Source organism: Orcinus orca, chromosome 13 (assembly GCF_937001465.1).
Source record: "Orcinus orca chromosome 13, mOrcOrc1.1, whole genome shotgun sequence".
Lineage (NCBI taxonomy): Eukaryota > Metazoa > Chordata > Mammalia > Artiodactyla > Delphinidae > Orcinus > Orcinus orca.
The window spans coordinates 14,973,915-14,986,024 of NC_064571.1; the positions used below are offsets into that span (position 1 = coordinate 14,973,915).

The 12,110-nt window shown below is 47.3% G+C and overlaps 1 protein-coding gene and 1 pseudogene across 1 annotated transcript in view; one reads left to right on the forward strand and one right to left on the reverse strand.

Moving 5' to 3' along the window:
- Window positions 1–12,110, forward strand: part of TRABD2A (TraB domain containing 2A) — a 53,448-nt gene that overhangs the window by 25,289 nt on the left and 16,049 nt on the right. Inside the window, 2 exon segments of the mRNA XM_033431401.2 lie at window positions 3,557–3,651; window positions 4,136–4,234. Coding sequence (XP_033287292.1) covers window positions 3,557–3,651; window positions 4,136–4,234 — 194 coding nt within the window.
- LOC101287721 (40S ribosomal protein S2-like) lies at window positions 862–1,757 on the reverse strand (annotated as a pseudogene).

Consider the following 12,110-nt stretch of genomic DNA (forward strand, 5'->3'; position numbering starts at 1 on the left):
TGATCATGTATTTTCTAAAAGACAGTATAATAAAAGACAAACACTGAAGTGAAAGGAGAAATCTGTCTATCTAGCTGTGTTTTCGAAGGGGAAAAGTAAGTCCCTTTAAGTCTTTGCACTGTTAGAAACTTCATGCTAATTGGAGTTTTATCATAATTGCAATAATTTCCACTAGTTCTTCCTTTCTTGCTGTCTCTTAACCCCTCATACAATCTCAACCAATGCAGATTAAGAGACTTGAAACAAAACAATTGCTTTTTGGCCTGGAGACGAGTATTTTCGGCTTGTGGATGATTTTTTGAGTCTATTCTGTGGAGTAGATGTACTCTTTGGGTGTAAATCTCGTGGTTCACCCAGTGCTATACCATTGAGTCAGATGTCCACCCAGGTGTAACTGGCATGGCCTGGGGAGGGAGGGGACAGGCAGAATCACATCCTATGTAGGGCTGTCTCTTCAGGGGCTGTGGTTTGGGTAGAGGGTTGGGGGAGGAGGGAGCACAGTGATTTGGCACTTCTGGAACACCTAGCCGGAGAAAAAAGTCTGAAATAAGAGGATGGTTTTGTGGAGTTTTTTCCCCAGTGGTGGAAATTGACCCGACACAGTGATCTGGGTGAGGGCCATTAATTAACAGACATGGAAGGCTCCGTGGAGCCTCATGGCCTGTGCTGAGGGGGGAGAAACAAGGGAGGCAGAGAGGACAGAAAGTGAGACCAGGGCATCTGCTTCCCTCGCTTCCTGAGATGGAGAAACTCAAGGACTTATAAGTAGATGACCGTCTGAGGTCATCACATCCAATCTCCTGCTCTGTTGGGGGCAAGAATCCTCTCTATGCGGTCTTTCCAATTTTTTTTTACGGCTTCATTCACTTTATTTTTCTCATATAAAACTATGTGGTGACTACAGCTGGAGCCTGAGTCCTCTGCACGGAAACTCTGGTGTGGGTCTTTGCAAGATGGTCAGTGAATTCCTGATACGGAGAGTTGGTGAACACTGTCTCTTTCCAGAGATCAGGAGTGAGATAACTGTAGGTCTTGGAAATGGCATCAAAAGTGGCCTTGGCAAAGTTGCCCAGGGTGGCAGTGCAGCCCCTGGCAGAGGTGTAGCAGTTGTCAGTTGCAGCGATCATCAGTAGCATCTTGGGCACAGGGGCTGAGACGATGCCAGTACCCCTGGGGCCAGGGATAAGGCACATGAGCACAGAGCCACAGCGGCCAGTCACCTTGCAAGTTACAGTATGGGACTTGCTGATTTGTTTCCCCAGTAGCCTCGCCACACGGCCATGATGGAGAGCTTGGCCAGAATGGTGGCCCCATGGAAGGCAGTGGCTATCTGCTTAGAGCTCTTGACATCCAAACCGACATGTCCGTTGTAATCCCCAATGGTGACAAATGCCTTGAACCTGGTCTGCTGGCCAGCACGGGTCTGCTTTTGCACAGGCATAATCTTGAAAACCTCCTGCTTGAGGGATGTACCTAGGAAAAAGTCAGTGATCTCAGATTCCTTGATGGGCAGAGGGAAGAGACAGCTCTCCTCCAGGGACTTGATCTTCAGGTCCTTAACCAGGCGGCCCAGCTTGGTGACGGGGAGCCACTCCTGCTTCTCAGCCTTGCCTCCGTGTGCTCTGAGGCCCCGACCCTGGCTGTGACCCTGACCCCGGACGCCGCTGCCAAAGCTTCTGCGGAAGTCACCAGGGCTTCCCTTTCCAGGGCCCCCAGGGGCCTCTGGGCCCTCTCCCAGCACCGGCGTCATACGCCATTTGGTGTTTTTACGAAGAAGAAGGGTCATTCCAATTTTTTTTTTTAACATCTTTATTGGAGTATAATTGCTTTACAGTAGGGTGTTAGTTTCTGCTCTATAACAAAGTGAATCAGCTATACATATACATATATCTCCATATCTTCTCCCTCTTGGGTCATTCCAATTTTGATTGAACAGTCCCAGTGTCAGGGAGAGCTCTGTTACAGTTCCCCAGGGAACATCCTTGTGCACTAATGAAACAGGAGGGAGAGGGGCAGGGCACAACCTTTAAAAGAATGACATAGCCATAGGACATGATGAAAACTAGTGAGAACCAACTGGGTCCAAGATGGCGGAAGATTCGACTTCCAGTGGACCTTGAGCCTCATTATAATACATTAGCATATGCTAATGAAACCCCCACCGGTGCCATGACAGTTTTGAGGCCCAGCATAAAAGGCTGAAAAGTGGGCTGTGGCCCAATTCCTGGAAATCCCCGCCCCTTCCCCCAAATAGTTGGAATAATCCTCCCACTCATTAGCCTATGAAATTACCCAGCCCATAAAAACTAACCACCCCACATTTCGAGGCCTCTTGCTTCTTGCCTTTCAGTGACCCACACTCTGTCTGTGGAGTGTATTTCTCTCTAAATAAGTCTGATTCTTACCTATCACTTCGTCTTCAAATTCTTTCACGATGAAGAAAGAACCTTAAATTCACTGGCGACACTAACATATTTATTACACACTTGTGCTTGTATTTCTATAGGAGTGATTCCTAGAAGTGGGACATGTACTTTTTCTCTTTTCATGGCTGCTCACAAATTATGCATGTGTGGAAACACACACTGTATTGATACATACAAAAATGAGTACATGGCAATCATGGCGAGACAGGGAGCTCAAAAAGAAGGAAGGACTTTCTAATAGTTAAAAATGTCTCACGATAGAGCAGAGCACCTGACTTGGGGTAACAGGGGTTCAAAAAGTAGAGCTTGGCACACTCTGGAGACCACTGGGAACCTCTCCAAGGAGGCAGATCCCCCACTGGTGGCTTCTGTGAGTCCTTCCAAATACAATGCATTTTCTAGGTGAGGCTTGGAGAACAACAAAGGTTTTGCAGGACCCATTCAGAAGCATTCTGAGCCCGTCTCCTTGCAGAGGCTTGTACTGGGCTCTGCTTGTCCTCTGCTGTAGACACAGGCCTATCTACTGTATCCCCAGCTGGGATGCCCTGGATGCCGCTGGGACCCTCCCCTGGTGCCCTCAAGAGGTAAATGGGTTTTTCCCAACAGGTCAGAAGTCCTCCTATGAGCCCAAGGGGGACACCCTGAAGCTAGCAAGAATGGCTGGTGGCAGAGCTTTAGGCAAAGCTGCTATCTGCATGGTTGAGGACAGAAATCTTTACAGGTTTCAAGGGAAGTAGCCTGGTTTGCTCTAAGGTCTTGGAGGCTCTTGGCGTCACCTTTTTTTTTTTTTTTTTTGATGTGGAGGACCAAACTATAGTTCTGGGGTGAGGAAGTGACTGTGATGGTTTCTCTCTGGGGTCTTCACCTGGGCCTGAGTTCCCACTGAGTGTTCGTGGTTATCCTTTACTGCCCTCTGTGACCTGTTGCCATCACAGGCCCTTTTGTCCTGTCCCCCTGCCAACAGCCATGCCTCAGGGCAGGGGCCCCATCTTCCTCCCCAAATGCAGTTCCACCTCCCGGAGGACGGCTGACTGCAGCGTGGGGGAGGGATTGCTGCTGCTATTATTATCATTATTGCTATTACTATTATTGTAAATACATTCTGCTGATCTCTTTGTTGTCCCCTCCAGGCGCTCAGAGTTCTAATATTCCACCACCTCCACCTCTCATCCTCTCTTCTCTAATGCATCTTGCTTTGCCCTCAGGTCCTGTTAACAGATTGACAGTGAGTGACAAGGACCTGTGTGAAGGTGTCTGTTACCCAGCAGTTTTTCTTTAAGAGAATTGGTTGTTGCTATGTCAGCACAGTAGCTTGGCAGGATGGCAACCATATAGGAGGCATTAGAGAGGAATTCTTTTTTTTTTTTTTTTTTTTTGCGGTACGCGGGCCTCTCACTCTTCCTGTTGCTGAGCACAGGCTCCGGACACGCAGGCTCAGCGGCCACGGCTCACGGGCCCAGCCGCTCCGTGGCACGTGGGATCTTCCCGGACCGGGGCACGAACCCGTGTCCCCTGCATCGGCAGGCGGACTCTCAACCACTGCGCCACCAGGGAAGCCCTAGAGAGGAATTCTTGGAGCTTCCTGGTGCATTCCCAAAGCTGGACTGGAGAAGGCAGAATGTGGATTTCTTTTGAAATAATGTTTTAAGTGGAGGTTTCTAGTTAGTTGAGTCCGCAGAACGGCTTATGTTTGTGTGGAAAAACCGTAGAAACGGTACTGTTTCAGGAGCATGCTGGCCCCATCCGCCAACACCCTGATAGCCCACATCCTTCCTTGTGAGGATATGAGTCAGACTCTGCAAACTATGGTGAGGAGAATTGTCAGTCAGGGTCGGAGGACTCAGCCAGTAACTCACTGCAGCTCTCGGAAGACATTTCATATTTGAAAGAGTTGAATGTGGTCGGTATTCATCTCTTGAGGTTCTTAGAGCTCTGACCCTGACTGAATTCAGTCAATCGCTCCCAGCCCCGCCTGCATGTCGGAGTCACCTGGGGGGGAGGGGGGGAATGTAGGCGGTGCTTGACACTAGCAGAGCTGTCATTACAGAAGCGGCGCCTCCAAGGGGGCTGGTGCACGTGCTTGTCCTGGTTTATGTGCAGCTGTTAGGAAGCGTGGAGCAGCCCTGGATGCACCGTGTGGACTGATGCCTGGAGGAATGGAGATGAACGAGCTGCAGAGCGGTGCATGAGGCCTGATAAGATTTAGGTCCATGATGATGTGATGGATAATGAGTTATAATCTGTGTTTTGGAAAAAAACTGGCTTCGGAGGTTTCTGAGAAAACCAAACCATCTGGGTGTTTGGAAGGGGAGGCTCCTCTGAGATCTTGGAGAAAGGAACCTGAATCCTTGTAGGACTGTATGAAATCTTCAACTGTAGACTTTTGCCGGGATTTCTCCTTGGGATCTGCCTGACTCAGCCTGAGCCCAGAGCAGAGGTCCCAGGACATCGTTGGATTAGGGGCAGTGGGGTCACCTCGGGGATGCCTCCAAGGGGCTTCTGTATCCAACCTGCTTTCTCACTGGAAAGGCATAGGAAACCTTCATGTTGTCCCTTCTTGCGGTCAGAAATTTCCCTTTTCCTTTTCTATGATTCGCCTTAGTCATTGATTTAACCTTGTGGATGGGAAGTCTCAGCCTGCATTTACTTCAGAAGCAATGGAAGTTACCTCTGTTTGCCAAGACTTGGCTTTTTATTCCTTGATTGTTATACATTACATTGTAATGTATAGCTTCAGTATTTATTTATGGAAAGGTTTTTATTTGACTGCTTAAAGGCCAAAGGAGCAAAACCAAAACCAATAAAAGGTGGAGGTGATATCTCTGCTTCTTTCTATCTATCTGTCTATCTATCTACCTACCTATCTATTATCTGTCTGTCTGTGTATCTATCTGTTTTTACATGCAGAGACTATCCTTGGAAACAGATTCAAGACACTGGCAGCAGTGATTACTTTTAGAGAGGGTGATTGGGGAACAGGAATGGGAGGGAGATTCATTTCTTTGTACTGTTTGAAATTTTTACCATATGCATATTAACTGTCTTTTAAAAAAGTTATTTACTTAATTTAGTTACTCTTTGGCTGCATTGGGTCTTCGTTGCTGCACGCGGGCTTTCTCTAGTTGCGGTGAGTGGGGTCTACTCTTGGTTGCCGTGCGTGGGCTTCTCATTGCGGTGGCTTCTCTTGTTACAGAGCACAGGCTCTAGGCATGTGGGCTTCAGTAGTTGTGGCACGCGGGCTTCAGTAGTTCTGTGGCTCGTGGGCCCTAGAGCGCAGGCTCAGTAATTGTGGCGCACCGGCTCAGTTGCTCTGCGGCATGTGGGATCTCCCCGGACCGGGGCTTGAACCCGTGTCCCCTGCATTGGCAAGCGGATTCTTAACCACTGCGCCACCAGGGAAGCCCCATATTAACTATTCAAAAGAGAGTAGAGCTGAGATTGATATGCCTTATGAGTAGACTTTGTCCTCAAATTCTTTTTGTGTGTGTGTGTCCTTAAATTCTCACACTGAAATACTAATCTCCAGGACCTGTGACCGAGACCTTATTTGGAAGTAGGGTCTTTGCAGATGATCAAGTTAAGGTGAGATCATTGGGGTGGGCACTAATTCAATATGACTGTGTCCTTATAAAAAGAGGAACTTAAGACACAGAGAGACACACAAGGGAAAACGCCATGTAAATATTGGAGTTATGCTGTCCCAAGCCAAGAAAATACCAGAAGCTAGGAGAGAGGCCTAGAACAGATCCTCCTCTAACACCTTCAGAGGGGGCATGACACCACTAACACCTTGATTCTGGACTTCCAGCTTCCAGAACTGTGAGACAATATGTTTCTGTTGTTTAAATTACACAGTTTGTTAAGACAGTCCTAGCTAACCAGTGCAACATGTGAGAAAATGTTAGCAGAAACCCCAAAGAAAGGAATTGACTGGAGACAAGATGCCTCTGGGGTCAACTTAGCCAAACAGAGTTGTTTCTTAGGAATTTGCTTCTCTGTGAGTCACATCCTGGAACCCCCCATTTGTTAGACTGGCCCAGACTTTGCCAAGAACAGCAAGGAGAGTAAACTATATAAGGATGACTGACAGTTTATAATTCTTTGGAGAGGCCCCTGTAGGTTTCTGAGGAAGCTGGGTCTGGCCCTTAGTGGCTTTAGCTGGGGTGAGTTGGGGGCTGTGTATTGTTTTTGTGGAGCCCTCATGTCCTCCCTGCCCTCTGCCTCAAGACGTGGAGACTTTCTGCAGGGACCTGGGGGTGGTGACCTCCTCTACTCAGGGGCAGACACAAGTGGCCACCCTTGCTTTGCACCAGAGGTTTGCGGCAAGGAAGGCACCTCCAGCAGTGCCTCCGGGGACCTGCCCCTGGTTGGACAGAGCTCTGGTGGCCCCAGGAGTGGACATTGAGCTGAGGTCTGGGCAGCAGAGGTGATAAAGCGCTGCTGTTTGGAGGAGGCAGAGACTCACCTCCTTGGCTGTGTGGTGGTGAAGATGGTAGCTAACAAGGGCTCAGAGTCACTGGGTGTGTTAGGCTCCAAGGAAACCCTGGCAGGGCCTCACTCAGAGACTTATTCCTCAGGAAACCATGTCTGGTCTTTCTCCCAGGAGTCTAGTTTGTGTCAGTAAGAGCTTTTCTCCGTTAAACATAAACTGCACCAGAGGCTTGCCCAGGTCCCTGCAGAAAGTCTCCACGTCTTGAGCCACGGAGGGAGGAGTTGGGGTGGCTGCCTTCTAGGAATACCTGGGCCAAACTGTCCCTTTAGGGGGTTCTCTGAGCCTTCCTTTGGCTTTCACTGAATGCGTTTCATGGAACAGATAACGAGCCCTGTGTTTGGTGCTCAGGGTCTTCCGGGGAGCACTGTGGGCTGGGATCCTTGCTCTTTCCAGCCAAGAAAACCCAGCCCCTTCTGCTAAATCTGTTAGGCGGGCACTTGAGGCAGAGTGGTCAATGGCTTATCTGGTGCTGGCTTTTCATCTGCAAGATGCTTAAGGCCTCTCACAAGTAGTTAGGCTATAAATAAGCACAGGATTAAAGCCTCCAAGGTTAACAGTTAGAAAGTTGTAGCAGCTCTAGAAGAAAAGACTCGGTGAGTATAGGAGGTTGTGTTAGAGAGTTAAAAAGGGCGTTTCTGTGGTTTTTTAGGAAAAAAAGAAAGACTTAGTACCAACTCAGACACATGCACGTTTCACTGTTCACACTTCCTTAAAAGACATGTATTTGTAGTATGGCCGCCTCAGAGTTGCTGGGTGCCACACGGAAGGACCTCCTTCCTGCCAAGGCAAAGCAGCAAGGGGCTAATCTGGGAAGGGTTTAGATTTGCTTGTGGATGGGCTGTTCTAGCAAGCCTGAAATCATAGAGTGAAAGTTTAACTTTGGGCCACTGCCTCTGGGAGGGTGATGTCTTTCTGTGATACACCAGCCCCCTGTTCGTCCCCTTCTTCTTCTTCTTTTTTTTTTTTTTTGCGATACGCGGGCCTCTCACCCTTGTGGCCTCTCCCATTGCGGAGCACAGGCTCCGGACGTGCAGGCTCAGTGGCCATGGCTCACGGGCCCAGCCACTCCGCGGCATGTGGGATCTTCCCGGACCGGGGCACGAACCCGTGTCCCCTGCATCGGCAGGCAGACCCTCAACCACTGCACCACCAGGGAAGCGCCCCCTCTTCTTCTTGACATCACCTCCCGCACTTCCAGGTAAAATGAAAACCCTAGGATGGCAAGGATCTTGTCTTTCTTGTTCATTACTGTATCTTCAGGGCTTGGATCAGTAGGCACCAATAACAATTTATTGGCTGAATTAATGAATGGAAGAAGAGTGAATGAACTCCAGCAATAGTTAGCACTGTACTTGCTGTGATTCTGTTCTTTATTAGTTGACAGAAGAATGACCTTTCATGACACCTTTCAGATCCATTACACTCTCTCATTCTTGATGATGCTTGGTTGGCCAGCCACTCAATTTCCAGAATTCTAGGCTAACCCAGGATTACGACTGGCTTTTTGCTCCCTATCCTGTGCTTCCCCGCACCCCCATCCCCAGCCTCTGCTGTCCCCAGACCTTCTGTTGCTTGAGGACCACAGGCTGCCAGGGAACCTTCAGGATGAGCACCTTTAGCCAGGTTACTGTCCTGATGCTCTTCTTCCACCAGGACTGTGTGTAATTCTGAATAGGGACGCATCTGATATCCTGAAAAACTTAATGCACTAAACTCCCCGTCAACCATTTTAATGTCTCAAGGACATTACTTCTTCCTAGGCAAATGGGAAAACTACATTTCCCAGCCTCTCTGAGGATTAGGCAAGGCCATGTGACTACTTCTAGCCAATGAATTGTGGGAATTCCAGGCTGAGGCATTTAAGAACTGTAGGTTGCCTGCCATGTTCACTCCATTGCCTCCCATGGAAACCGATGGGAGAAGAGTGTCACAAGATAAACCAAACTGGATTCCCAAGGGACTAGATGGATTGAAAGAGCCGCTACCTCGCTCAGACTTTGTGTGAGCAATCTACAGACATTTGCTAAGCCATTGAAATTTCAGGTTTAATTTGTTATTGTGGCAGAGCTTAGCCTATCCTGATGTATACCAGGAGAATATGGGAGTTTAAGAGAATGGAGGCTTGGTAGGGACAAGCATTTAAGGAATAAGTCCAAATGCAGACCTCCCAAAGCTGGCTGAGGGATAAGCTCAAAGGAAACGTGAGTCTCTGGGGGTAAGATTTATGCCCCCACATTAGGCCTAATACTCCTCCCCTACCTCCAACCCCCACTTCCTTTTCTGAGAAGGTTGGTGAGTCTGGCTTGTCTGCAGATGCTCCCTGTTTGGCTTGCCTGGCGAAGTTTTGCTGGGCTTCCTTTATAAGTGTCCATCCTGCCTCAGACTTCGGTTTTTGGCAGAGCCATTTCTAAACCTTATTCGTTCAGTCAAAATTTATTGAATGAGGGCTTCCCTGGTGGCGCAGTGGTTGAGGGTCCGCCTGCCGATGCAGGGGACATGGGTTCGTGCCCCGGTCTGGGAAGATCCCACATGCCGCAGGGCGGCTGGGCCCGTGAGCCATGGCTGCTGAGCCTGCGCATCTGCAGACTCTGCTCTGCAACGGGAGAGGCCACAACAGTGAGAGGCCCGCGTACAGCAAAAAAAAAAAAAAAAAAAAAAAATTTATTGAATGTTTACAGCATGTCATGTCCTGTGTGCCAGATGGGAAGGATGCAGAGGTGAGGAGGACACGATTGCTACTCTCGGGGTGGCTACACAGGGCGATGCCATTAGCGGTGTAATAGAATAGTCACAGGAGGCTCTGGGCAAAGAGGAGATGGTCTCACCGTGCCTGGGAGTTAATGACAGAGGCTTCACGAGGAGGAGATTCTCCTGTTGCTATTTCAAAAGACACGTGTGTGTCTGCCATAAGGATGAGGGTAGGAGAAGCCTTCCAGGCAGAGGGAACAGTGGGCGTGTGCAATTGCAGCAGCGCGGTTTCCCTGGCACGCTGCTGGGGCTGCATCGGCGCGGAGGTACAGATTGTACCGGAGGCAGGGCTTCTGTATAAAATTGGCTTTGGGAGATTGTCTGCATTACCACTTAATGCTTATTGAATTTGTGTTTTAATGGAGAGTTCAATTTTTACTAAAAAAAGAAAAATGCAAAAGTAAAAAGGTTTTTAGAAAAAAGAATAGTAAAAATCTTTTGACTGGGTAGGAATCAATACCAAGGAAATAATTTGAAAATAGAAAAAACTTTCTGCTCCCAGATGCTCTTGATGGTGTTATTCATGATAGTTTTAAAAAAATGAAGACCTAACTATTTGACAATAGAAAGTTTAGCTAAGTGATGACCTATCACATGCAATGTGACGCTAAGAATTCTGTCATGTGAGGAGATGCTTACACTGTCACACAAAAAGTGCAGGATACTAATTTTTTTTTTTTTTTTTTGCTGTACCCGGGCCTCTCACTGTTGTGGCCTCTCCCGTTGCGGAGCACAGGCTCCGGATGCGCAGGCTCAGCGGACATGGCTCACGGGCTCAGCCGTTCCGCGGCATGTGGGATCCTCCCGGACCAGGGCACAAACCCGCGTACCCTGCATCGGCAGGCGAACTCTCAACCACTGAGCCACCAGGGAAGCCCACTATTTTTTTTTTTAATTGAAGTGTAGTTGATTTAGAGTGTTGTGTTAATTACTGCTGTACAGCAAGGTGACACAGTTAAGGATACTAAATATTATGTATAATACAATCAATTGTATAAAAGGTATAGAATAAACTGAAAGAAAATATACTCAATATATACCCACATGTTGTTAAAAGCAGTTATAACTCGAGTGTTGAAATTATGGGCAATTTAAAACTTCTTTTGTATAAAATTTTCTGTTTTCTAGGTATAGTGTGAGTGCTACTCTTATCTGGGTGAAGAAAAGCTTTAGTGTGCCTTTCTTTCTGATTCCTTTTCTGCTTTCCCATTTCCCTCTCTCCTCCCTCCTCTAACCCTCCCTCCCTTCTTCCCAATTTCAGACTCCTAGGTCTTTAGCATAAGCCTAATAATTTAAATTAGACCATATGACCGAAGTCAGTTACGCTACTTGGTAGCAGCGTACCTTGTGTACAGCATGGTGGTGAAGATCTCGGGCTCTGGTATTGAACTGTTTGGGTTCACACACTTTGTGGGGACACTTTGGTTTACTAAGCTATGTGACCATAAGCAAATTATTTAACTTCTTTCCCCGTCATTTTCTTGTTCTTTAAAATAGATTTAACAGTAGTTACTACTTTAGGATGTTGAGAGGATTAAATGAGAACAGAAGCGAACTCTTTAGCAGGGTACATAGTCAGCACTCAGAAAATAATGTTACTGGCTTAGTTTTGCTATGCAAACTTATTTAAACCTTAATCATCAAAAGCAAAGACAAACATCCTAGCAAGTCTTTGTAAGCGTCTTGTCAACAGGTGACCCTTGAATACATTGAGAGGGGACTGAATAAACAAAGTTCTTATTTAACATATAATGTTAAATATAACATTAATATAATGTTATATTTAATAACATTAAATGTTATTAAACATTAATGTTATATTTAATAACATTAACAATGTTAATGTTAATAATATAATTATTAATATAATATAATGTGGCCCATACAATGTTCCCCAATTTGCAGACTGGTGAATCTATTAGAATGAGTGGCTCAATCTTCTCTAAATACCAAGAACACTTTAATAAAAACATTCCAGAATCAATGGAAACTCTTAGAGGAAGGTCTCTTAGCAACAGGTAACCTGGGCTCATCCCGAATGCCTTTAGAACACTAAAAGCCATCAGCAGGTGTTTGTGAGCCGATCAGACCCTGGGATCTTCGTTTGGATGAGTTATACTGAGACAGAACGTGTGAAGCCTTAGCCTGGGGCATGGCAAACCTGAGAGGTGTTTCCATAACGCCCCCTGGCCTCCCCTCCGAAGGTTCTTCCTCCAGCTGATTGAAAGCCATTTAGCAACACCCAGTGGTGTGGATAGGTCCTCACTGTATGGCTTTAGAACCCAGGGGCTCATCTTGAGTTTCCTCACTTAGACTGAAATTTGTGGACATGCCCATGGGTATGTTTGCTTCTGTCAACTCACATCACCAGCAGAGGGCTGGGGAGGGTGGGAACACAGCATGGCCCAGAGGGTCCTGTCCCAAGATAGAAGAGGCTGGTCTAC